This window comes from Cherax quadricarinatus, chromosome 50, assembly GCF_038502225.1.
Source record: "Cherax quadricarinatus isolate ZL_2023a chromosome 50, ASM3850222v1, whole genome shotgun sequence".
Classification (NCBI taxonomy): domain Eukaryota; kingdom Metazoa; phylum Arthropoda; class Malacostraca; order Decapoda; family Parastacidae; genus Cherax; species Cherax quadricarinatus.
In genome coordinates, this window is record NC_091341.1 from 21384011 (window position 1) to 21409566 (window position 25556).

General features: G+C 41.0%; 1 protein-coding gene across 6 annotated transcripts in view; it reads left to right on the forward strand.

Annotated features, from left to right (window-relative positions):
• Dmtn (transmembrane and coiled-coil domain 2 protein Dmtn) overlaps positions 1–25556 on the forward strand; it is a 346336-nt gene that overhangs the window by 285344 nt on the left and 35436 nt on the right. Inside the window, exon 1 of one of the 6 annotated variants that reach the window (XM_053786008.1) lies at positions 14139–14267. The exons of the other annotated variants lie outside the window; for them this stretch is intronic. Coding sequence (XP_053641983.1) covers positions 14154–14267 — 114 coding nt within the window. The 5' untranslated portion in view covers positions 14139–14153. Of the gene's footprint in view, positions 1–14138; positions 14268–25556 lie in introns of those variants that run through there. 6 annotated transcript variants of the gene reach the window in all.

Below are 25556 nucleotides of genomic sequence, written 5' to 3' on the forward strand. Positions count from 1 at the left end.
ATATATGGGAGCTAAAGCTCAACATCTTATTCTTTGTAGATGAATGGTTCAGAGAACCGACATGTTGATAAATTAGACACATGTGCAACTCTTGGGTATCTTTATTGAGGAAACGTTTCGCCACACAGTGGCTTCATCAGTCCATACAAAGGAGAATCTTGAAGAATAGGAGGAGAATGAGGTAATCAGTCCCTCAACCTTGAGTCGATGTGGTCAGTCCATCAATCTTGAATAGATTGATGGACTGACCACATCGACTCAAGGTTGAGGGACTGATTACCTCATTCTCCTCCTATTCTTCAAGATTCTCCTTTGTATGGACTGATGAAGCCACTGTGTGGCGAAACGTTTCCTCAATAAAGATACCCAAGAGTTGCACATGTGTCTAATTTATCATCTTATTCTTTATAAGTTTCAAATGTTTACTCTTTGTTTGTAAAGTGTGTTAATGGCTCCTGGTGATCATTGCCTCCACTGCGCGATCTCAAACTAGGCCTCCTGGATCATACAGGAAGTATTGCAAGTTTAAGGAGAGAGAGAGAGAGAGATGGCAGTAAAGTGTGTACTGGATGTATGTAATAGTTTGTGAGGTTTATCTGTCATCTTACATGTTTATAAGACACTGTGATAGGGATCTAGCTTGTCTAAATTAGCAGACTCTCTCCCTTTTTCTCGGAATTTGATGTGGCTCCTGATCTGTGATACGGAATGAATTGTGAATATTTGGACTGCTGGTAATGTTATGCTGACACCACCGTTACTGAACCATCACTGACAACACCATCACTACCAACACCATCATTAACAACAGCATTAACAACACCGACGTCTCAGACACTCATGCCTACCTCGTGACCTACACTCGCTGGCTTGACTGGAATTTTGGGTACACCTAGACACAGGTGGCTTCTAGAGTGCACGTACGTACTTTATAGTTGTTCACACAGGAACGTGCTGTTGTACACTGACCAACCAGTGTGTGCAACCCTTCATGTGCTGCTACAGCAGCAATACTACTACTTTAAAAGCCAGACCTGCTTCCCTTACTGACGCGAGCAGCTGGCAGGGAGGTAAAGAGAGAGGTAAAGAGGGAGAGAGAGAGAGAGAGAGAGAGAGAGAGAGAGAGAGAGAGAGAGAGAGAGAGAGAGAGAGAGAGAGAGAGAGAGAGATAGAAACACAGAGAGACAAACACAGAGAGAGAGAGAGACCATCATGTCACACATTTACTTCTGCCTTTGTTCCCCACACTCATATATTCACTTCTTTCTCTTGGGAAAAGACGAGGGTAGGAAACTGGAGTAAGGGAGGGGACTCCAGATGGAAGGAAAGAGTATCCAAAAGGAAGGAGTATGTAAAGGAGAGGAAGGGGTATCCAGAGGAAGGGAGGGATATTCAGAGAGAAGAAAAGAGTATCCAGAAGGAAGGAGTGTATGAAGGGAAGGAAGGGGTATCCAGAGGAAGGAGAATAAGGAAAAAAGATTAATAAAAAATGGGGAATGGATCAGCGAGAGGGAAGGCACTTGTTTACACCGAGGTAGGACGATGGCCGGAAACAAGATGGAAGGGATATCCATCTCTCTTAAAAGATATACGCTCGAGTAAGGAGGGAAGGTATACACACCAGGGGAGGGTATACACACCAAGTGTGAGACGAGGGCGGTGTGGTGGGCGAATGATAATGGAATACTACTAGGAACCTAGCAGAGGGTGAGGGGAACCTTGCTGGGGGAGGGGAGGATCCCAGCATGAGGCTGGTGATAATCTTTGGTCGTCCAAGACCAAGCCATGATCCAAGCTTTGTAGGTGTGTCAGGGGCGGGGTGAGGGAGGAAGGGAGTGTATTAGGGACTTGGTGAGGGAGTTAGGTAATAAGGGAGAGTGTCAACGAACGGTAAATGAAATTTACATACAAGATAATTTAAAGGAAGTGTCAGTAAAGTTTCAAGTTGTTTTTGTAATATGCGTGCGCGCGCGCGTTACGTGTCGTGAACCGCAACAGTCAGTCATGTCGACAAGCTTGTTATTAATTCCATGAAGCAAGTAATTGGTCCCAGCCCGTGCACCGCGTTTGTTGTGTAATCCTTTAATTACCCACAAATCCGACTGGATCATCCCCAGATTCACCGAATCATTCTCGGGTTGAATCCTGTTTAATTTTACATTTATTAATGATACGAATCCATTGTTTCCAGTTCTGTGTTGGTTAAGCATCTTTAGTACCATATTTGATGAAGAATAAGACACTTGTAATACATCTGAGTGTCTTTATTTGTGGACGTTTGGCCAACCAGTGACTTTATCAGTACAATACAAGGACATAATGTGAAGAATGTAGAACTCTATACAAAAGATGAGGTAGTCAGTCCCTCAGCTTTGACTGAGGGACTGATTACCTCGTCTTTTGTATATAGTTCTACATTCTTCACGTCTTTGTGTTGTACTGATAAAGCCACTGGATGGCCAAACGTCTATAAATAAAAATGGCCAGATGTTGTGCATGTGTCTTATTCTTCAACTTGTCGATTTTTAAAACTACTTCCATCACATCTTCTGCCTTATTATCCACTATTACTAAAACAGCAGAGTTCCTTACAGGACCTCTGAATTTTTAGGCCTTGATGACGCAGTTGAAATTATTAATTACAGTCATGAATTTTAACTTCCCTGGAAGTTTTCCTTTGTGCACGTGGGAAGTGCTTTTACTAGCTAGTGTAGAGAGGGAGGGGAGAGTAACCTCAAAACTGTGTCATGGGGGTCACCGCCCCTGCTGCCCAGTCCCAGACCAAGCCGCTCTGAAAAAAAAAAACATGCCACGGACTGGGATAGAACCCGCTATCAGAGTCGTAAAACTCTAAACCGACGCGTTATCCGGCGGGAAATTTGTCTGTAAAAACTTGCATTTGTGGTCACAGTGGTGCCTATGTTAACCTTCCTATGGTGTATAAATAGTTGGATGAATCTTATTGTAGCCAGCTGGCCCAGTGGCTAACGCGTCGGTCTGGAGTTCTATGACTCTCGGGTTCTATCCCCGCCCATACTCACCTATTTGTGGTTGCAGGGGTCGATTCATAGCTCCTGGCCTCACCTCTTCACTAATTGCTACTAGGTCCTCTCTCTCCCTGCTCCATGAGCTTTATCAAACCTCACCTTAAAGCTATGTATGGTTCCTACCTCTACTATGCCACTTTCTAGGCTATTCCACTTCCTGACAACTCTATGACTGAAAAAATGCTTCCTAACATCCCTTTGACTCATAGGAGTCTTCAGCCTCTAATTGTGATCCCTTGTTTCTGTGTTCCATCTCTGGAACATCCTGTCTTTGTCCATTTTGTCAATTCCTCGTAGTATTTTATATGTCGTTATCATGTCTCCCCTAACCCTCCTGTCCTCCAGTGTCGTCAGGCCGATTTCCCTTAACCTTTCTTCGTACAACATTTCCCTTAGCTCTGGGACTAGTCTTGTTTGCAATCGTGTCATTACGACTTCATGAGTCAAGCCTCTCTAGATAGTGTGTGAATGCTCATACTTTTATTGTGTTCTGTGCTCTCTGACCTTTTGATGGCAACACACTGTAATGTTTTACCACCTGTAGCGACATGTTGAGCTCCCTCTTGAAGAACAACAACAACAACACATACATGTCTCATACATAAATTACCCCTTAAAGTGTCACACCACCACGCTCCTTGGGTCATACATGCTCTCTCTCAACACCATCACCTGTCATACATGCTCCCTCGCAACACCTGTCATACATGCTCCCCTTAACACCACCACCTGTCATACATGCTCTCTCTCATCAACAACACCTGTCATACATGCTCTCATTAACAACAACAGTCATACATGAAATTGAGACACATGTGCAACATCTGGGTATCTTTATTGTAGACGTTTCGCCATCCAGTGGCTTTATCAATACAAATTCCAGGACATAACTTGAAGACAGGAGAACTATGTACAGAAGATGAGGTAATCAGTCCCTCAACCTAGCAGTAGGTGCGAAGAGCACCGTAGTCGTGGAGAATCTCCACGACTACGGACTGACCACCTCAAAACTTCAAGGGTGATGGACTCATTACATCGTCTTCACATCTCTTCTGCTTCTATCAACTTTTCTGTACTCGACTGAAGAAGCCTACTGTGTAGGCGAAACGTTTCGAAATAGATACCTAACTGTTGCATATGTGTCTTACCTAACAACCTGTCGGTATTTTATACCATTTTAATGTTCAACACCTGTCATGTTGGTTTAGAAAGACACGTAAGCAAACACTATAACATATTTATTAGAAAACGTTTCGGTCCTGGGACCTTGATCACTTCAGAAGTGATCAAGGTCCCAGGACCGAAACGTTTTCTAATAAATATGTTATAGTGTTTGCTTACGTGTGTTTCTAAACCAACTTGTCGGTATTTATTACCAAGGTTTATACCAACACCTGTCATACATGCTCCCTCTCGTCAACAACACCTGTTATACATGGTCCCTCTCGTCAACAACACCTGTCATACATGCTCCCTCTCATCACCAACACCTGTCATACATGCTCCCTCTCATCAACAACACTTGTCATGCATGCTCCCTCTCATCAACAACACCTGTCATACATGCTCCCTCTCATCAACAACACCTGTCATACATGCTCCCTCTCATCAACAACACCTGTCATACATGCTCCCTCTCATCAACACCACCAGTCATACATGCTCCCTCTCAACACCACCAGTCATACATGCTCCCTCTCATCAACACCACCAGTCATACATGCTCCCTCTCAACACCACCTGTCATACATGCTCCCTCTCATCAACACCACCAGTCATACATGCTCCCTCTCATCAACACCACCAGTCATACATGCTCCCTCTCATCAACACCACCAGTCATACATGCACTCTCCCTCCCCTAGGCCCTCGTCCTCTCACTTTGCAGTATCCACCCCATCTTTCACTAGATACAATTACAACTCTTGAAAAACTAATTCGCTAATGAAGTGTTGTATTTTACGTGGCCGGCAGTTTGATGTTAATTGATCATAATATCGTAAATATTTTTTTAGCGGGGACGTCGAGGCCAATTTGATGTTAATTGTCTATTACAGCACGATAACTTGTTAGCGAGGGGGGGGGGACGGTGCTTGACGGGGTCTTTGTTGACGGGGTGTTTGACGGCGTGTTTTTGGGGAGGGGGTTGTGAGAGCAGGGATGTTGTTTGGGAAGGGGGTTGTGTGAGGAGGAATGTTTGGGGAGGGGATGTTTGAGGAGGGGGTGTTGTTGGGGAATACGGGGTAGAGAGGTTTGTTGTGTCTGTTGCAGGGGGTTGAGCCAGAGATCTAGTTTCTAACGGCTTTGTAAAGCCGTTACAGCTTGACAAAGCTCCTGGAGAGCGAAACGTTGCCACAATAAAAATGTCACATTAGTTGCACTTGTGTCCTTTTACTTTACATATTGTCGGTAATTCTACCAACATTCTTACATTCTTGTAGATGTCCTGCGTCCCATAACTATTTAAAATGTAAGTGCAAGCTTATCCATCACTTGTTAGTTCAGAGCGTCCCAGACTGAAGAAGTACTTCCCAACATCCCTGTGACACGCGTGCTTCTCACGTCCCCATGGTTAGGTTTGTCAGGAAACAGAACAAGTGTTTCCTGACGCGGGTCTTAGTCATATGTTGATCCGCAACTGGAGCTTTTCGTCATGTGGCCAAGCTCTTCCGCTGGCTTTCCGTTCCACCCCTTTAAAAGTTTTTTCTTTTTTTGAGCCCCTGTGTGCTCGGTCCTGTACTTTCAAACTGTGAGTGAGGTGACTGTGTTTGTTACAGACCTATATTACTTGCATTTGTGTTTGTTGTTACACAAGCAAAGCTATATTACTAGCTTGTCATATGGTGACAAGTTATAAAATACCGATACAATGGAAAAATACACAAATGCAGTGTAATGCGATACTTTATTGACTACGTTTCGCCCACACAGTGGACTTTATCAAGTCACTGATCTACCTGGGTAACAGATACAGGTAGGCTCGCCAGGACATCCTGGTCCGAGTCTTCTCTGTGTGGTGACCCGACACCACGGTAAAGAGTACATGAGTATATATGGTGTGGTGAGTCAGGTGGAGAATGTTGGTAGGTTGGATTTGAGACTGACCTGCACTGGACGGGCGAGTGTGTATTTATCTAACAATTTCAGCCAGAACAATAACTTTACAACATAGCTGAACCCCTTGTCAGGAAACTACTTCATCGTTATCCTACATCACAACATAACACTCGCCCGTCCTGTGCAGGTCCCTCTCAAATCTAACCTACCCAACTTTCTCCACCTGACTCTCCACGCTACTCTTTACCCAGGTAGATGTCTTTGTGACCTATAAAGCCCACAGTGTGGGCGAAACGTCCTCAATAAAGTATCACATTATACTGCATTTGTGTCTATTTTTTCATATATAAAGTTGATAAAGGTAGTGGTCACTACCTGTCCTTGACTGTCATTCCCACACGTTATTGTGCAATATGAGTGAGCTATGCAGTAATTCTATATTTTATAATGTCGATACACGGCTGCAAGAATATGCTACATGTGGTGTTGTGTGCCACAAGTAAAGTAAATCAATCCTCTGTGACCTAACTTAAAAATCATTTATTGGCAGTCTGTGAATGATATATTACACTCGTTTTTGTTCTCTCCTTTACAACATATAGTTTATATCGAGGTTCCATGTTGATGTCAGTAAAATCTTTACGCAAGTTTAAATATTTCCTCATTTTATAGGTATTGGTTAAATAACAGGAGTGTAATAGTGTGTGTGTGTGTGTGTGTGTGTGTGTGTGTGTGTGTGTGTGAGAGAGAGAGAGACAGACAGACAGAAAGACAGACAGAAACATGGACTTTAACACCTGTTACCGACACAAACCTGTTTTATTTTCCTATACAATTTCTAACCTTGATAAATTAGCCTAAGACAGTGTCTAACACGTTTACATTAGCATCACACAGTTTCTAACACAAGACCGTCACTACTCTGGCTTATATTAGTTGGTGGCGGCTCAGTTTGTTAGTAAACACGACACGTCTCTCCTGACACCCACAAGTTATTACTTGTAGTGGCACTTATGGTACTTGTTCTAGTTGTATTATTATTATTATTATTATTATTATTATTATTATTATTATTATTATTATTGATATAAAAGTTTAACTGAAATTCATAGATATTTGAAAACTGGTATTCATGCACGTATGTATGTATGTATGTATGTATATATATATATATATATATATATATATATATATATATATATATATATATATATATATATATATATATATATATATATATATATATATATATATACACACATATATATAAACCAGTAGGTGTGGTGCAGCGGCTGGGGAAGGGGAAGTAATTAGGTTTGATCTGAGGAAGGGAAGGGGTACCTCAGGTTCCCTGGATGAAGAGTCTTTCAGCATCAAGGCGACGCTCCCGTAGAGAGAATTCTTCCAGAATACTCCAAAATTAGATCGTCTTTTTTTTTTTTTTACCGCCAACGATCACAGGAATTCAATTTGAGTGCCTCTGGCAGGCTGCCAGTAGTTGAGGTGATTGTTGAAGTGATTGTGGGGTGATAATTGAAGTGGTCTGATGGGATGATAGTTGAGGTGGTCTGATTGTTGGGGCGATTGTTGAAGTGATTGTGGGGTAATAATTAAGATGGTATAATGTGATGATTGTGGGGGTGATTGTTGAGATGATTGTACCAATGTATGGAGGTTGGTGTAGACAGATCTCTCGAGTAATCCCTAGTCTTGCAGCTCCGCCACTTGACAATTACTTTGACAATTTTCCACTCTGGAGTCGCATTATACGTTATTTTCCTGGAGTTGCGCTGAACCCGTAAGGGTCATGCAGTGTTATACAGCCAGGTACTCTACCTTTCATCCCTGCTTTCTGCTCGAATTTGTGGACCATTTTCTCTTGTGTACTGTATCAGATGTTTTCTGCAGCCGAGGAAGATGCTGTCCACCCATCCCTGAAGTTCCTAAGTTTGGATTTAGCTTCTCTCCAGATGCTAAATTATTTTTCATTATTGCCATTTTTGGGAGGTAATATGCATGGTAAAGATAAAGGCCTATGAATAAACAAGATAGACCGGAGGCCTGAACCTTGATCCCGCACTTTACTGCTGAGCTACGTACCTCTGGTCCTGTAAATCTGGAGACCACAGTTCAAACCTCCCGTCCACCTTTGTTTATCCATCGACGATCATTCATTACGAATTCGAGTTTGTATAGGCCTATAATTCAGGGACTTTCGTGCTCCCTTTTTTATATACAAGTGACTATAAATGTCTTTTTTTCCAGTCTTCTGGTGGATGTCGTTTCTGGAGTGAATGTTTAAAATCAGTTATATTGGGTCGCTCACCGCTTTTATTTCTTCTGTTAATACCCATGGATGGATTTATGCTGTTTGTTTTGGTGTAAGACAAACTCCTTTACTAATGTTATTATTTCTTTATTCTTTCAGTTTTTAATTATTGTCTGCCCTGGTACAGGGCAGACAATAGTAATTAAAAACTATTGTAGTGTGTGCCCTGGCACGGGGCAAACAATAGTGGTGTGGCATCCTAGACGGGACGCAGTTATGGCATTTAAGTTCTTCACATACTTGTGCCATTCTCGTTTAGTGAGGTTCCTTCTTCCTCTTTGAGCCTAACTGGGTCCTTTCCACTCATCATCTTTATGTTGGTGTGGTTAACTTTTAGGCCTGTTTAGGCCTTCGCACTATAATACTTTCAAACTGACTTTCAGCTTCACTTCTTGATCATGATAGAAGCTGCATTGCAGATCATTGTAATATATAATAACCCTAATTTTTAAAGGGGTGGTGGAGGGGTAAGCCAGTGGAAGGCCTCGGTCAGATGACCAAGAACTCCAGCTGCTGGTCATGTGATGACCAGCCGCTGGAGTTCATAAGGTATCTTAAGGAAGCACGTCCTAATGTTTCCACCCTTCCCGGAGATCGACCCACGGACCTCAGTGTGTGAGTTGGATGAGCTAGCAGTTGAGCTACGGGAGTATATACTTACAGGAATATATTCTTAATGTTACATCACTGTGAATAACTAAAGTGTAGCGAACACTTGTCAGTGCTCAGTAATAACCCACATAGATACAGAAACTCGGGAGAATTATTCATCTGTATATTTCGACCCCTTTCTGGGACCTTCAGCTTTTGAGTAATTATCCACTCATTAGCTAAGCTCAGTAATTGTTAAACTCGTGTGAGGAATCATTAGAGAGTAATTTAGCGCAATATTTACGAGGCTAACAGTTTTAATACACAATGTTTTTTAGGAAAAAATATATATTTGAATCAGGGGTTGACATTTTTGTTTCGTAATGTTCTATACAGTTAGAGGATGGCGATGTACGTTGATGTTTCGTAATGTTGTATACAGTTAGAGGATGGTGATGTACGTTGATGTTTCGTAATGTTGTATACAGTTAGAGGATGGTGATGTACGTTGATGTTTCGTAATGTTGTATACAGTTAGAGGATGGTGATGTACGTTGATGTTTCGTAATGTTGTATACAGTTAGAGGATGGTGATGTACGTTGATGTTTCGTAATGTTGTATACAGTTAGAGGATGGTGATGTACGTTGATGTTGACCAAGTTTGTTGTAAACTTTGTCTGTAGAGACATTGTTTTGACCGTATAAACCCATGATTGAGCGGGATGTGCACCAAGACCCCGTGAATGGTGGTCATGGGGGTAGGTATGTGCACACATACATCAGTATACACGGCATATCTTTGTAGACAACGTTTCGCTTTTCGTGAACCTTTGTGATATCATAATGCTTACGTAGAGCGAAACGTTGTTAAACTGAAGCATATTTGTGTCTCTTGATACACTTACGGAGGTTATGCTTCTTACATTCTCCCCCCTGGACACCAGCAACACCACCAGCAACAGCAGCAGCAACACCACTAGTAGCACCAGCAATAGTAGCAACAGCAGTCAGCAGCAACACTAGTACCAGCAGCAGACAGCAGCAGCACTAGTACCAGCAGCAGACAGCAGCAGCACCAGCATTAGTAGCAGCAGGCAACAGCACCAGCAGCAGTAGTAGTAGCAGCAGGCAGCAGCAGCAGCACCACAAGTAGTAGCAGCAGCAGCTCCACAAGTAGTAGCAGCAGCAGGCAGCAGTAGCAGCTCCACAAGTAGTAGCAGCAGCAGGCAGCAGCAGCACTAATACCAAGCAGGCAGCAGCACCAGCACTAGTACCAATAGCAGGCAGCAGCACCAGCACTAGTACCAATAGCAGGCAGCAGCACCAGCACTAGTAGCAGCATGCAGCAGCAGCAGCACTAGTAGCAGCAGCAGGCAGCAGCACCAGTACTAGTAGCAGCAGCAACAGGCAGCAGTAACACCACTAGCAGCAGCAGCAGCAGGACTAGTACCAACAGCAGGCAGCAGCAGCAGCAGGCAACAGTAACACCAGCACTAGTAGCAGTATGCAGCAACACCAGCATTAGTAGCAGCATCAGGCAGCCTCAACACAAGTGTATCACACTGACAAGACACAACCAGCATCACTCACCCACCTCACTCTTGCTTCCCAACGGCTCTCCTCTTCACATTATGTCACCAACAAGAAGATATATTGTCAGAAGAAACTGTGGAACTTTCTCATGACACGGGTCTTGTTCAAATTTGTACCCGCATAGACGAGTTTTTCATCATTTGACCGAGTTCTGCCGCTGGCTTACCAATTCACCCCGTAAATATATATATATATATATATATATATATATATATATATATATATATATATATATATATATATATATATATATATATATATATATATATATATAATGTCGTGCCGAATATGTAAAACTGGTCAATTAGCAAGAACTCATTTAAAATTAAGTCCTTTCTAAAATTTTCTCTTATACGTTTAAAGATATATTTTTTTCATTAATGTTGATGTAAAAATTTATAATTTTGCACCAAAAGAATCTTAGAAAACTTACCTAACCTTATTATAACAAGCGCAATTTATTTTAGCCTAACCCAACTAAATATATTTTAGATTTGTTTACAATAATTTAATACTATATGAACACAGTGAAATATATTTTTTTCGTTAGGTTCAGAATGATTTTGGCGAAATTATTGCATACACAAATTTTCATTTGTCCTATATGGCAAGATGAACGTTGCTATTTAAGCCAAGATCGCAAGTTCTGCCTATTCGGCACGACATACATACATACATATATATATATATATATATATATATATATATATATATATATATATATATATATATATATATATATATATATATATATATATATATATATAACACTTCGGCCGTTTCCCACCAAGGCAGGGTGGCCCGAAAAAGAAAAACTTTCACCATCATTCACTCCATCACTGTCTTGCCAGAGGCGTGCTTACACTACAGTTATAAAACTGCAACATTAACACCCCTCCTTCAGAGTGCAGACACTGTACTTCCTATCTCCAGGACTCAAGTCTGGCCTGCCGATTTCCCTGAATTCCTTCATAAATATTACCCTGCTCACACTCCAACAGCACGTCAAGTCCTAAAAACCATTTGTCTCCATCCACTCCTCTCAAACACACTCACGCATGCTTACTGGAAGTCCAAGCCCCTCGCACACAAAACCTCCTTTACTCCCTCCAACCTTTCCTAGGCCGACCTCTACCCCATCTTCCCTCCACTACAGATTTATACACTCTCGAAGTCATTCTATTTTGTTCCTTTCCCTCTGCATGTCCGAACTACCTCAACAACCCCTCCTCAGCCCTCTGGATAATAGTTTTGTTAATCCCACACCTCCTAATTTCCAAACTACGGATTCTCTGCATTATATTTACACCACACATTGCCCTCAGACATGACATCTTTACTGCCTCCAGTCTTCTCGCTGTAACATTCATCACCCATGCTTCACACCCATATAAGAGCATTGGTATAACTATACTCTCATACAGTCTCCTCTTTGCTTCCATGGACTAAGTTCTTTGTTTCCATAGGCTCCTCAGTGCACAATTCACCTCTATCCTTTCGTCAATTCTGTGATTCACCTCATCCTTCATAGACCCATCCGCTGACACGTCCACTCCTAAATATCTGAATACATTCACCTCCTCCACACTCTCTCCCACCTGATATCCAGTCTTTCGTTACCTTTTTTTTTTTTTATCTTCGTCACCTTACTCTTTCCTATATTCACTTTCAATTTTCTTCTTTTACATACCCTACCAAATTCATCCACCAACCTCTGCAACTTCTCTTCAGAATTTCCCAAAAGCAGTGTCATCAGCAAAGAGCAACTCTGACAACTCCCACTTTGTGTTAGATTCTTTATCTTTTAACCCCACACCTCTTGCCAACACCTGAGCATTCACTTCTCTTACAACCCCATCTGTAAATATATTGAACAACCATGGTGACATCACACGTCCTTGTCTGAGGCCTACTTTTACTGGGAAATAATTTCCCTCTCTCATACATATTCTAACCTGAGCCTCACTATCCTCGTAAACAAAATTCACTGCTTTCAGTAAGCTACCCCCCTATTCCATACATTTGCAACATCTGCCACATTGCCCCTCCCCCCCATCCATCCTGTCATACGCCTTTTCCAAATCCATAAATGCCACAAAAACCTCTTTAGCCTTATCTAAATACTGTTCACCTAAATGTTTCACTGTAAACACCAGGTCCACACACCCCCTACCTTTCCTAAAGCCTCCTTGTTCATCTGCTATCCTACTCTCCGTCTTACTCTTAATTCTTTCAATAATAACTCTACCATACACTTTATTAGGTATTCTCAGCGGACTTATTCCCTTACAATTTTTGACAAAAGAGAAGGCAAAAACATACAGGGTAATAAGTCTGTTGAATATATCTGGTAAAGTGTATGGTAGTTGTTATATATAAATAATTTATATATATATATATATATATATATATATATATATATATTATGTATATGTCGTGCCGAATAGGCAGAACTTGCGATCTTGGCTTAAATAGCAACGCTCATCTTGCCATATAGGACAAGCGAAAATTTGTGTATGCAATAATTTCGCCAAAATCATTCTGAACCTAACGAAAAAAATATATTTCATTGTGTTTGTTTAGTATTAAATTATTGTAAACAAATCTAAAATATATTTAGTTGGGTTAGGCTAAAATAAATTGTTCTTGTTATAATAAGGTTAGGTAAATTTTCTAATTTTTTTTGTTACAAAATTATTAATTTTTAAATTAACATAAATGAAAAAAAATCTTTAAAAGTACAACAGAAAATTTTAGAATGGACCTAATTTTAGATGAGTTCTTGGTAATTGACCAGTTTCACCTCTTCGGCACGACATATACCCCACTTAAAAAACCAAAAGGAACACTTCGTGTTTTGCAATATATCTTGTATAATACTGAAGAGTGTAATGTTGGTTATACACATGTTACAAGTCCTGAACTTTGCCGTTTTAATTAATTTCATCAAGAACCTTGCATGAGTCCAGTTATCTGTTGGTATGTGATACCTTTGTATACTTTAGTACTGCTTTGTTTGACACTCGTTTACCCTGGGTCCGTGATTTACTGTGGGTAAACACGGCGCGACTGTGCTTGTGAGTAATATAAAGGGATACGTATAGGGAGGGAGGGAGGAAAGCTACGTATATAGTCAGTATAGAGGAGAGAGAATGCGAGGTGCAGATAAAATGTGTAGGGTAAGGGACATTGATGGAGTGTGTAACAGAGAAGGGTGGGTGGAATGTGACGTGTAAGGAGACAGATATGATAAAAGAGAAAAGATAGAAGAGAAGAGAGAGATTGAGGTAAATTAGGCAGGAAAGAGGAACGTAGGAGGGTTAGACCAAAGTGAGGGGTGAGGAAGAGGAAGGAAGGCTGGATACTGACACAAAGATTGGTGAGGAAGGAGGGCAGGGAGGTACCTAAAGAGGGGGGGGGATGAGGGAGAGAAAGAGGGAGACTGGGTACATAAGAGAGGGGTAGAATTGAGTAAAGATTGGGGGAATGGGGGGGGGGTGATGTGGGTGTGTAGTGTGTTGGGAGACAGTGTTAAATGTTCGTAGCAGTGAGACACACACACACCTCTGTGTACACCTGTGGCAACTTGCGCTTGTACGCTGCTGTACCGCCACCCGCCCATCACCGTAAACACAGCTGTTGCTGCAGTGTCAGTGATCCCACTTGAAAAAAAAAAGTTCGTAATTTTGTTCGTAGCTTAGTGAAACATTTGTGTTTAGAAGGTGAGATGCAGAGAGTACCAGTTGGTGAGGTGATGTTGCAAGTGACCTCTGCATGCCTTGCCTTAATTCTCATTCTTGCTCACTGTTACTGTATACGACACGAGTTAAATGCTAAGAAACAGACGAGGAACAAGCCAGTAGAAAGAGAGAAAAACTAGTGGATGTTTGAAGTATCGGGGTTACATCCGTGGAGGTGCCTCTGTGGCATTTACCAGCCGGGAAGTGCCCGTGTAATCATCCTAGTTTTTTGTATTAGTGGCACCCCTTCTTCTGTTACATTGACATTATTGTGGCAGTGTGTGGCACCCCGCACCTGTTTTCTGAGTGTGTTGGTATTGATGTGTTGAAGGATGTGTTGCCAACTGATTAGCGTGCCATCAGAGGCATGATTGGCAACTAATGATAGATGTACGAGTGCCATCAGAGGCGTGATTGGCAAGTAATGATAGATGTATGAGTGTCATCGGAGGCGTGATGGCAACCGATAATAGATATATGAGAGCGCCATCAGAGGTACCATGACAGCTAATGACAGATGTACAAGGGTGCTATGTTGGTCTCAGCACAAGGTAAGCAGAGTCTGGGTAGCCTCCATGATGGTACTACTGTCTTCCATGTTTCATAAGATTAGGTAATATTCATCAGGAAACAAGTGTGCTTCCTGATGTTGTTGACGCCTCCAACTTCCTCTACTAGTTATAATTTAAAGTTGTTTTTGATACATTGTGTGTGTGTGTGTGTGTGTGTGTGTGTATACACAAGTACGTATTCTGCTAGGTTGTGCAGTCATCTAGTTGTATTCGTCTAATTGTTTCCATGAATCAGATCATGTCTTGGCCTCACCCTTTATCTTTCATCGATCATTTTGACTACTTGCTGGCCTCCAGGACCTCCACTTTAAACCGTTTATGGTATTTTCTTCACCACTTCTTCCTCTGATTTACACTTAATCACCACCCTGAGACTGAGACAGCTCAAACAACCTGGCTCTGTCCGCTATTTCTAATTCTGTTGCGTATTTCGCATGGCATTATCGTGTTCTGCCTAATTCTCCAAGTATTGTCAGGTTGAGTTCCTTAAATTTCTACTCATTCATCCCCTTCACTCCTGTATGAGTCTCGTAGCAAACCTTTGGATCTTCTCTTGTTTATAAGTTTATCGAGTGCTGGATCCACGACCATGAGGCAAACACTGCCAGATGAATATCTTAATTTTCTCACAAATCGGTGAGGCGAGGCAGCGTTAGCCTTACCTTACTTTACTGCTTCTGAGATCATCGCCCCCGCAACCCAGTCCTAGTCCACCCCTCGTTGCTTGTCGATCGACTAGCCTGTTGGTGTTGGCCGCTCGCAGTACCACAGTCCGGCCGATTTGATTTGAGGAATTTATCAAGTTTCCTCTTGAAGACAGCCAGAGGTTTGTTAATAATTCCCCAGACTAAGCTTGACTAAAAACCCAGCATTTCTTTGAGCATAATTGACGTACATGAATCGTATTTCGTATTTTATGACTGATGACGTTGTGTTATAGATATGGAGTGTGTAGAGCGTGGAAAATACGTTCGATAGTTTTATTTGCTTTGTGACTGTTATTTATTCAATGAGGGAGTGACGACAGTAGTAGCAGGTTATTAATGATAGTGTGTTTAAATTTGATGAGGTTAAAAAATGTGATACAGTGTAAACAACAGCACATTGACCCATCAATTCTCCATTGTTGACTTACCAAACTGAATGTAAAGGTGGTTTGTTTTGAGCGCTCTTGTACACCTGACAAAGAATTTCCGTCATTCTTAGATTACTTTACCATTCCCAATATCTAGACAAAACAATAGAGCAACCCCCCTCCTCCTCCTCTTTTTCATTCTCACTGACCTGTTCAAGCAGGATAGTATTTTTTCAGTGAAAAACACTTTCATTGTATACTGTAGGTAATATAATTAAAATGGTACACTCTTATGTGTGTGTATCCTCATAGAATTGTGGCTGCAGGGATCGATTCATAGGTACTGGCCCCGCCTCTTCACTGGTCGCTACTAGGTCCACTCTCTCCCTGCTCCATGAGCTTTATCATACCTCTTGAAGCTATGTATGGATCCTTCCTCCACTACATGTGTATGTATGTATGGGGAAGTGGAACAGAATTCTTCCTCCGTAAGTCATGCGTGTCGTAAGAGGCGACTGAAATGCCGGGAGCAAGGGGCTAGTAACCCCTTCTCCTGTATATATTACTAAATTTGAAAGGGGAAACTTTCGTTTTTCCCTTTGGGCCACCCCACCTCGGTGGGATACGGCCGGTGTGTTGAAGGATATATATATATATATATATATATATATATATATATATATATATATATATATATATATATATATATATATATATATATATATATATAAAATGTCGTGCCGAATAGGCAGAACTTGCGATCTTGGCTTAAATAGCAACGCTCATCTTGCCATATAGGACAAGCAAAAATTTGTGTATGCAATAATTTCGCCAAAATCATTCGGAACCTAACGAAAAAAATATATTTCAATGTGTTAGTTTAGTATTAAATTATTGTAAGCAAATCTAAAATATATTTAGTTGGGTTAGGCTAAAATAAATTACTCTTGTTATAATAAGGTTAGGTAAGTTTTCTAAGATTCTTTTGGTGCAAAATTAAAAATTTTAACATTAATGAAAAAAATATATCTTTAAATGTATAAGACAAAATTTCAGAAAGGCCTTAATTTTAAATGAGTTCTTGCTAATTGACCAGTTTTACATATTCGGCACGACATATATATATGTATATATATATATATATATATATATATATATATATATATATATATATATATATATATATATATATATATATATATATATATATGTCGTGCCGAATAGGCAGAACTTGCGATCTTGGCTTAAATAGCAACGTTCATCTTGCCATATAGGACAAGTGAAAATTTGTGTATGCAATAATTTCGCCAAAATCATTCTGAACCTAACGAAAAAATATATTTCACTGTGTTCATATAGTATTAAATTATTGTAAACAAATCTAAAATATATTTAGTTGGGTTAGGCTAAAATAAATTGCGCTTGTTATAATAAGGTTAGGTAAGTTTTCTAAGATTCTTTTGGTGCAAAATTATAAATTTTTACATCAATATTAATGAAAAAAATCTTTAAACATATAAAAGAAAATTTTAGAAAAGACTTTATTTTAAATGAGTTCTTGCTAACTGACCAGTTTTACATATTCGGCACGACACACACACACACACACACACACACACACACACACACACACACACACACACACACACACATATATATTTATCACACTGGCCGATTCCCACCAAGGCAGGGTGGCCCGAAAAAGAAAAACTTTCACCATCATTCACTCCATCACTGTCTTGGCAGAAGAGTGCTTTACACTACAGTTTTTAAACTGCAACATTAACACCCCTCCTTCAGAGTGCAGTCACTGTACTTCCCATCTCCAGGACTCAAGTCCGGCCTGCCGGTTTCCCTGAACCCCTTCATAAATGTTACTTTGCTCACACTCCAACAGCACGTCAAGTATTAAAAACCATTTGTCTCCATTCACTCCTATCAAACACGCTCACGCATGCCTGCTGGAAGTCCAAGCCCCTCGCACACAAAACCTCCTTTACCCTCTCCCTCCAACCTTTCCTAGGCCGACCCCTACCCTGCCTTCCTTCCACTACAGGCTGATACACTCTTGAAGTCATTCTGTTTCGCTCCATTCTCTCTACATGTCCGAACCACCTCAACAACCCTTCCTCAGCCCTCTGGACAACAGTTTTGGTAATCCCGCACCTCCTCCTAACTTCCAAACTACGAATTCTCTGCATTATATTCACACCACACATTGCCCTCAGACATGACATCTCCACTGCCTCCAGCCTTCTCCTTGCTGCAACATTCATCACCCATGCTTCACACCCATATAAGAGCGTTGGTAAAACTATACTCTCATACATTCCCCTCTTTGCCTCCAAGGACAAAGTTCTTTGTCTCCACAGACTCCTAAGTGCACCGCTCACCCTTTTCCCCTCATCAATTCTATGATTCACCTCATCTTTCATAGACCCATCCGCTGACACGTCCACTCCCAAATATCTGAATACATTCACCTCCTCCATACTCTCTCCCTCCAATCTGATATCCAATCTTTCATCACCTAATCTTTTTGTTATCCTCATAACCTTACTCTTTCCTGTATTCACTTTTAATTTTCTTCTTTTGCACACCCTACCAAATTCATCCAACAATCTCTGCAACTTCTCTTCAGAATCTCCCTATATATATATATATATATATATATATATATATATATATATATATATATATATATATATATATATATATATATATATATATATATATATATATGGTTTAGAAAGACACGTAAGCAGACACTATGACATATTTATTAGAAAACGTTTCGGTCCTGGGACCTTGATCAAGGTCTCAGGACCGAAACGTTTTCTAATAAATATGTCATAGTGTTTGCTTACGTGTCTTTCTAAACCAACTTGTCGGTATTTATTACCAAGGTTTATACCATATATATATATATATATATATATATATATATATATATATATATATATATATATATATATATATATATATATATATAGAACACACACACACATGAAGATTGGGGAGGGGCAAAGAAGACCGCAGACAGAGTATAGGCTAGGTGGACAAAGATTACAGACCTCACTCAGGGAGAAAGACCTTGGGGTGACCATAACACCGATCACATCACTGGAGGCACACATCAACCAAATAACCGCTGCAGCATACGGGCGCCTGGCAAACCTGAGAATAGCGTTCCGATACCTTAATAAGGAATCGTTCAAGACACTGTACACTGTGTATGTTAGGCCCATACAGGAGTATGCAGCACCAGTCTGGAACCCACACCTGGCCAAGCACGTCAAGAAGTTTGAGAAAGTACAAAGGTTTGCAACAAGGCTAGTCCCAGAGCTCAAGGGAATGTCGTACGAGGAAAGATTAAGGGAAATCGGACTGACGACACTGGAGGACAGAAGGGTCAGGGGAGACATGATAACGACATACAAGATACTGCGGGGAATAGACAAGGTGGACAGAGATAGGATGTTCCAGAGAGGGGACACAGGGACAAGGGGTCACAACTGGAAGCTGAAGACTCAGACGAGTCACAGGAACGTTAGGAAGTATTTCTTCAGTCATAGAGTTGTCAGCAAGTGGAATAGCCTAGCAAGTGAAGTAGTGGAGGCAGGAACCATACATAGTTTTAAGAAGAGGTATGACAAAGCTCAGGAAGCAGAGAGAGAGAGGACCCAGTAGCGATCAGTGAAGAGGCGGGGCCAGGAGCTGAGTCTCGACCCCTGCAACCACAATTAGGTGAATTAGGTGAGTACACACACACACACACACACACATGCAAACAACCATTGTGATATCACATGTTTACTGTGATTTTATTGCATATACACACACAAACTAATCTGCTTGGACTTCCTACTCATTTCTGCACATTGCAAGGTCCTGATGATGTGTTCATTACAACATGAAAGGCCTAAAGATTTTATTCAACTACCCCTGTGGTTGTTTTGCATCTTGTATCGCTTGTTCGCAATTATATATATATGTCGTGCCGAATAGGTAAAACTGGTCAATTAGCAAGGACCCGTTTAAAATTAAGTCCTTTCTAAATAAAATTGTACGTCTTCAGATATATTTTTTTCATTTATGTTAATGTAAAAATTAATAATTTTGTACCAAAAGCACCTTAGAAAACTTACTTAACCGTATTATAACAAGCGCAATTTAGTTTAGCCTATTCCAGCTAAATATGTTTTAGATAAGTTTACAATAATTTAATAATAAACAGAATGAAATTTATATTTTTCGTTAATTTCAGGATGATTTTTTGCAAAATTATTGCATTCACAAATTTTCACTTGCCTTATTCGGCAAGAAGAGCGTTGCTATTTAAACCAAAATAGCAAGTTTTACCTATTTGGTACGACATGTATTAGATGCACCTGTAAATAAAAATAATGAAAGACTCTGGGTTACCTTTGAGTTGTATTATACTTAACATTCTAATTTGAACATTAGTATCGTTGCGTGAAGGTCGATGTGTGGCAGAAATACTTAGCGCAGTTATCCATTTTAAATTAAATATCATGGTAATGTTTGTGTTTGATAGCGTTAATCATGGTGTAATGAATATTTCGTGTGTTATATGATGATAATCACCACCATGATGGTAATACCTGCATCACTGTATGTGTACATACACTGTACTCACCGAGTTGTGTTTGCGGGGGTTGATACTTAGCTCCTGGTCCCACATCCTAGACTGGTTGTCATCGCAGATTTCTGCTTCATCGGAGTCATACAGCCTACTAACTGCCTTAAGAAGAGACAAATATTCACAAACATACTATGGTATATTTGTGTCTTGAGTTTGACCTTTGTTGCCTTGATGCTGGTTCTCCTGGACACTGGATCAGCCATCTTTATTCCTCCTGGGATTTTGTATGTTTTAATATGTTTCGTAGTCGTTCTCTCCTCCAGGATTGTCAAGTTGTCATGGTTGTCCCTTCAACCTCTCTGTTCTGGTACTAGCCTGATTTCTAACCTTTGTACCCTTTCAGGGCTCTTCACATGCTTCATCCGGAGTGGGCTCCATGTTGGGGCTGCGTACTCAGTGATTGGCCTAACATATTTCATATATAAGGTTCTGAAGGATTCTTTATTCATGTTTCTGTATGTTTTTCTGAGGTTTGCATAAGCCACTGACGTTAAGTGTTTTATGTGAGCTAATTTCTGGTGATATGCTTAGTGCTATATTTACCCCCAGGTCCTTTTCATTCTCTGATATTTGCAGCTTCTCTCTGCCAGTGCTGTACTCGGTATCTTGTTTGCTCTCACTTCCAATTTGAATGACTTTGTTTTTATTTGCATTGGACTCGAGAATCCACTTGCTTGAAGATATCTGTAGTCTGTTGAGGTCTTCCTGACATGACTGTCCTGTTCTTATTTTTCCCATTAGCCTTACAATGGGCCTCTCTCTCTATTCCTGATTGAACCACGGGCTTTAGTTTTGTTTCTTAATGATTGTTACAAACTGCCTCTTGGTACTTTGCTTGGGTTACCTCCATTCCTTCCTGTAGTTCTTCCCGCCAGATACATTAACATTGTGTTTCTCGGAAAATTTCTTATCATAGTCCTCCTCATTATGTCTAATTATCTGCTACACACTTTTATTTTTATACTTGTGAATGTTTCTTACCTCTACTTGGTCATTCTGTTGACTTTCAAGTAGTTTAAGGGATTACTTGAGTTTGCAGCTTCTATTTACATCGTTCAGTACTGGTCCCTCAGTTTGCCTGCGTCCTCCTCCAGTACTTTATTAGAAAGCGTTTAAGTCCTGGGACCTTCATCACCTCTTAACAGTATATATATGAGGAAAGTGGAGTGTATGTGACATATGGTGACCTGAAAAAGATTACATTTGAGATGAGGGCAGACAATGAGGTCATGTGATTCCTTTTAAGTTTGAGTATCATGTATGCAAATGTTTTTGAAATTTTGTAGCTTCCAATATTGTGTTCTGTGGTGTCGGTGACGGCGATTAGCGAGGCTTCTAGACATCGTCGGCGTGACATCTAAGATGTCTAGAAGTTTTACACTGAGGCAAACTTTGCCCCAAGCAAAGGTTGTTCTACAGTGTGTGCGTTTGTCACACTGAGGTTCTCGTTGTTGTATGTAATGCTGGTGCAGTTGGTTCTTCTCGTACAGGGTGCCAGGTTACGGGGCAGTGCCAGGTTACAACGTGTCATGTAGAGCCAGGCAAAGGTTGGTGTCACCTGCAGTCAACCCTAGCCATCAGTGGGGCCTAGACTTGATCCCTGACATGATCTGGCTGGTGTGAAAAACCTGACTTTTTGCGTCAGGTACCTGGATAGCTCGTTGACAATCTAAGTTGCTGTGTAATAATGATTTGACTTGTGTGGTTTTTGACCAGACTTACGATTAGACCTGCTGTGTAGTGTGTGTTGGTCTGACTTACGACCAGACCTGCTGTGTATTACGGGCACGGTTAGTATTGTTGGCGTCTACTATCTACGACAGTGATGCCCCTGACAACCCACGCATATCAGACCACCAGGTGAGAAAATATTGGTGCTTCCAGGTGGTGGTGATTCCTCCCATAGAACGAAGGGATCAAGCGAAAGCCCTACGAATATTTCTGTAATATGATTTGTTATTAAGATAAGACACTAATATTTACCCAACTCATTTTCAACACTGAAAATGGGTTGGGTAAATACTTTTGTTAGTGGGTTTGGATTTGACATGGACTTGCCAAGTATAGGCCAGTAGGCCTGCGGCAGTGTTCCTCCTTTCTTATGTTCTTAATGCAGCAGAGCGCAGGAAAATGACAGGGCGTATTACGAAATCTTTCCAAGCCAGAGAAGAAATGATAATGGTTGATAATTTTTCAAATTAATGGTATTCACATTTCCTTTCAAGGCAGGAGATATAGCAGGACTGGAAAACATACAGAGGTCGTTTACTGCTGTCGTGGAATCAAAAGAGTATCTAAACTACCGGGAACACAGCAAAACACTTGGAATGATTTGTCTGGAACGGAGAAGAGATACCTAGTAATATATATCTGTAAGATACTTGAGGGTGAGATCCCCTATCTTCACACTGTCAGAACAACTTTCTGGACTGAAACTTGTGGGAGAAAGTGTAGAATAACCCCAGTGAAATACAGGTACGCCATGAGTACAATTAGAGAAACTTGTGTCAGTCCGTGGCTGACCCAAGATTCTTGAAGCTGTAACCAACAAGAATCACAAATATTGCCAGAACGATGGTAGAGATATCTAAAGGAAACCGCACCACTGTATCAGGCAAATTCCTGGTCATCCAGGCTGTGATGGCTTCCTGGAGTCTATTTAGTTTGTTCCGAGGATTAATGTCCCCGCAGGTCAGTCCCAGCTCAAACCTCCTGGTGGCTGACCTCATGACCACAGCCTAGTTGATCAAGAACTGACTTGAGAAACATGTTCGGTTCCTTCTTGAAAAAAGCTAGAGATCTGTTGGTAATTCCCTTTAAATATAAAGGGAGGGTGTTGCATAGTCTTGGTCCCATCACACTTATTATGCCATCTCTTCGTGTACTCATTACATCCTTGTTTTTTTCATCTTACTGGGAGTGCTTTGAGAATCTTGAACGGAATTTACTCTTACCTCACGATTATCTTTGTTTTATGGTACGCAGCTTAATTCTGCGGTACGATTGTCAGTCTTTTTTGGCTTAAAAACAAGAACGACCGCTTTACCAAAGACGAGATTTTAAAACAATTTGTGAAAACTTGCAGCAATAATTTTGAATTATGTAAAACTGACATATGTAAGTGATTATAATATTAACTAAATTGAAGAGTAACTTAGTCAAAAACTGAAAAAAGCGTGAAGTGACATATGTGCAGGTTTGATCCAAGGAAGCGGAGCATAGCCCCACTTCCTTGGATCAAAGAGCCCAGTTGAAGGGAATATGGAGGTAAAAAGTGTTAATAGCGGTTAGTGGAATCTGAAGATGATATGAAAGTTGACAGTGAAGCACAGCACTGTTAACAGTGTAGCACAACACTGTTAACAGTGTAGCACAACACTGTTAACAGTGTAGCACAACACTGTTAACAGTGAAGCACAGCACTGTTAACAGTGTAACACAACACTGTTAACAGTGTAGCACAGCACTGTTAACAGTGTAGCACAACACTGTTAACAGTGAAGCACAACACTGTTAACAGTGTAGCACAACACTGTTAACAGTGAAGCACAGCACTGTTAACAGTGTAACACAACACTGTTAACAGTGTAGCACAGCACTGTTAACAGTGTAGCACAACACTGTTAACAGTGTAGCACAACACTGTTAACAGTGTAGCACAACACTGTTAACAGTGAAGCACAGCACTGTTAACAGTGTAACACAACACTGTTAACAGTGTAGCACAGCACTGTTAACAGTGTAGCACAACACTGTTAACAGTGAAGCACAACACTGTTAACAGTGTAGCACAACACTGTTAACAGTGAAGCACAACACTGTTAACAGTGTAGCACAACACTGTTAACAGTGTAGCACAACACTGTTAACAGTGTAGCACAACACTGTTAACAGTGTAGCACAACACTGTTAACAGTGTAGCACAACACTGTTAACAGTGAAGCACAACACTGTTAACAGTGAAGCACAACACTGTTTACAGTGAAGCACAACACTGTTAAGAGTGAAGCACAACACTGTTAAGAGTGAAGCACAACACTGTTAACAGTGAAGCACAACACTGTTAAGAGTGAAGCACAACACTGTTAACAGTGAAGCACAACACTGTTAACAGTGAAGCACAAAACTGTTAACAGTGAAGCACAACTGTTAACATTGAAGCACAACACTGTTAACAGTGAAGCACAGCACTGTTAACAGTGAAGCACAACACTTAACAGTGAAGCACAACACTGTTAACAGTGAAGCACAACACTGTTAACAGTGAAGCACAACACTGTTAACAGTGAAGCACAACACTGTTAACAGTGAAGCACAACACTGCTGTCGTCTTCACTCCTTCCAACCTTTTTAAATTCGCAGTGTTTAAAGAGGACTGAAGGAGGGTGTGTGTGTTTTTGAAAGGTAGATAGCAGGAGACACTACGGTCTATAACACCTACACTATACCCAAGACCACGCCACCTACACTATACCCAAGACCACGCCACCTACACTATACCAAAGACCACGCCACCTACACTATACCAAAGACCACGCCACCTACACTACCAAAGACCACGCCACCTACACTATACCAAAGACCACGCCACCTACACTATACCAAAGACCACGCCACCTACACTATACCAAAGACCACGCCACCTACACTATACCAAAGACCACGCCACCTACACTATGCCATACACCACGCCACCTACACTATACCATACACCACGCCACCTACACTATACCATACACCACGCCACCTACACTATACCATAGACCACGCCACCTACACTATACCATAGACCACGCCACCTACACTATACCATAGACCACGCCACCTACACTATACCATAGACCACGCCACCTACACTATACCATAGACCACGCCACCTACACTA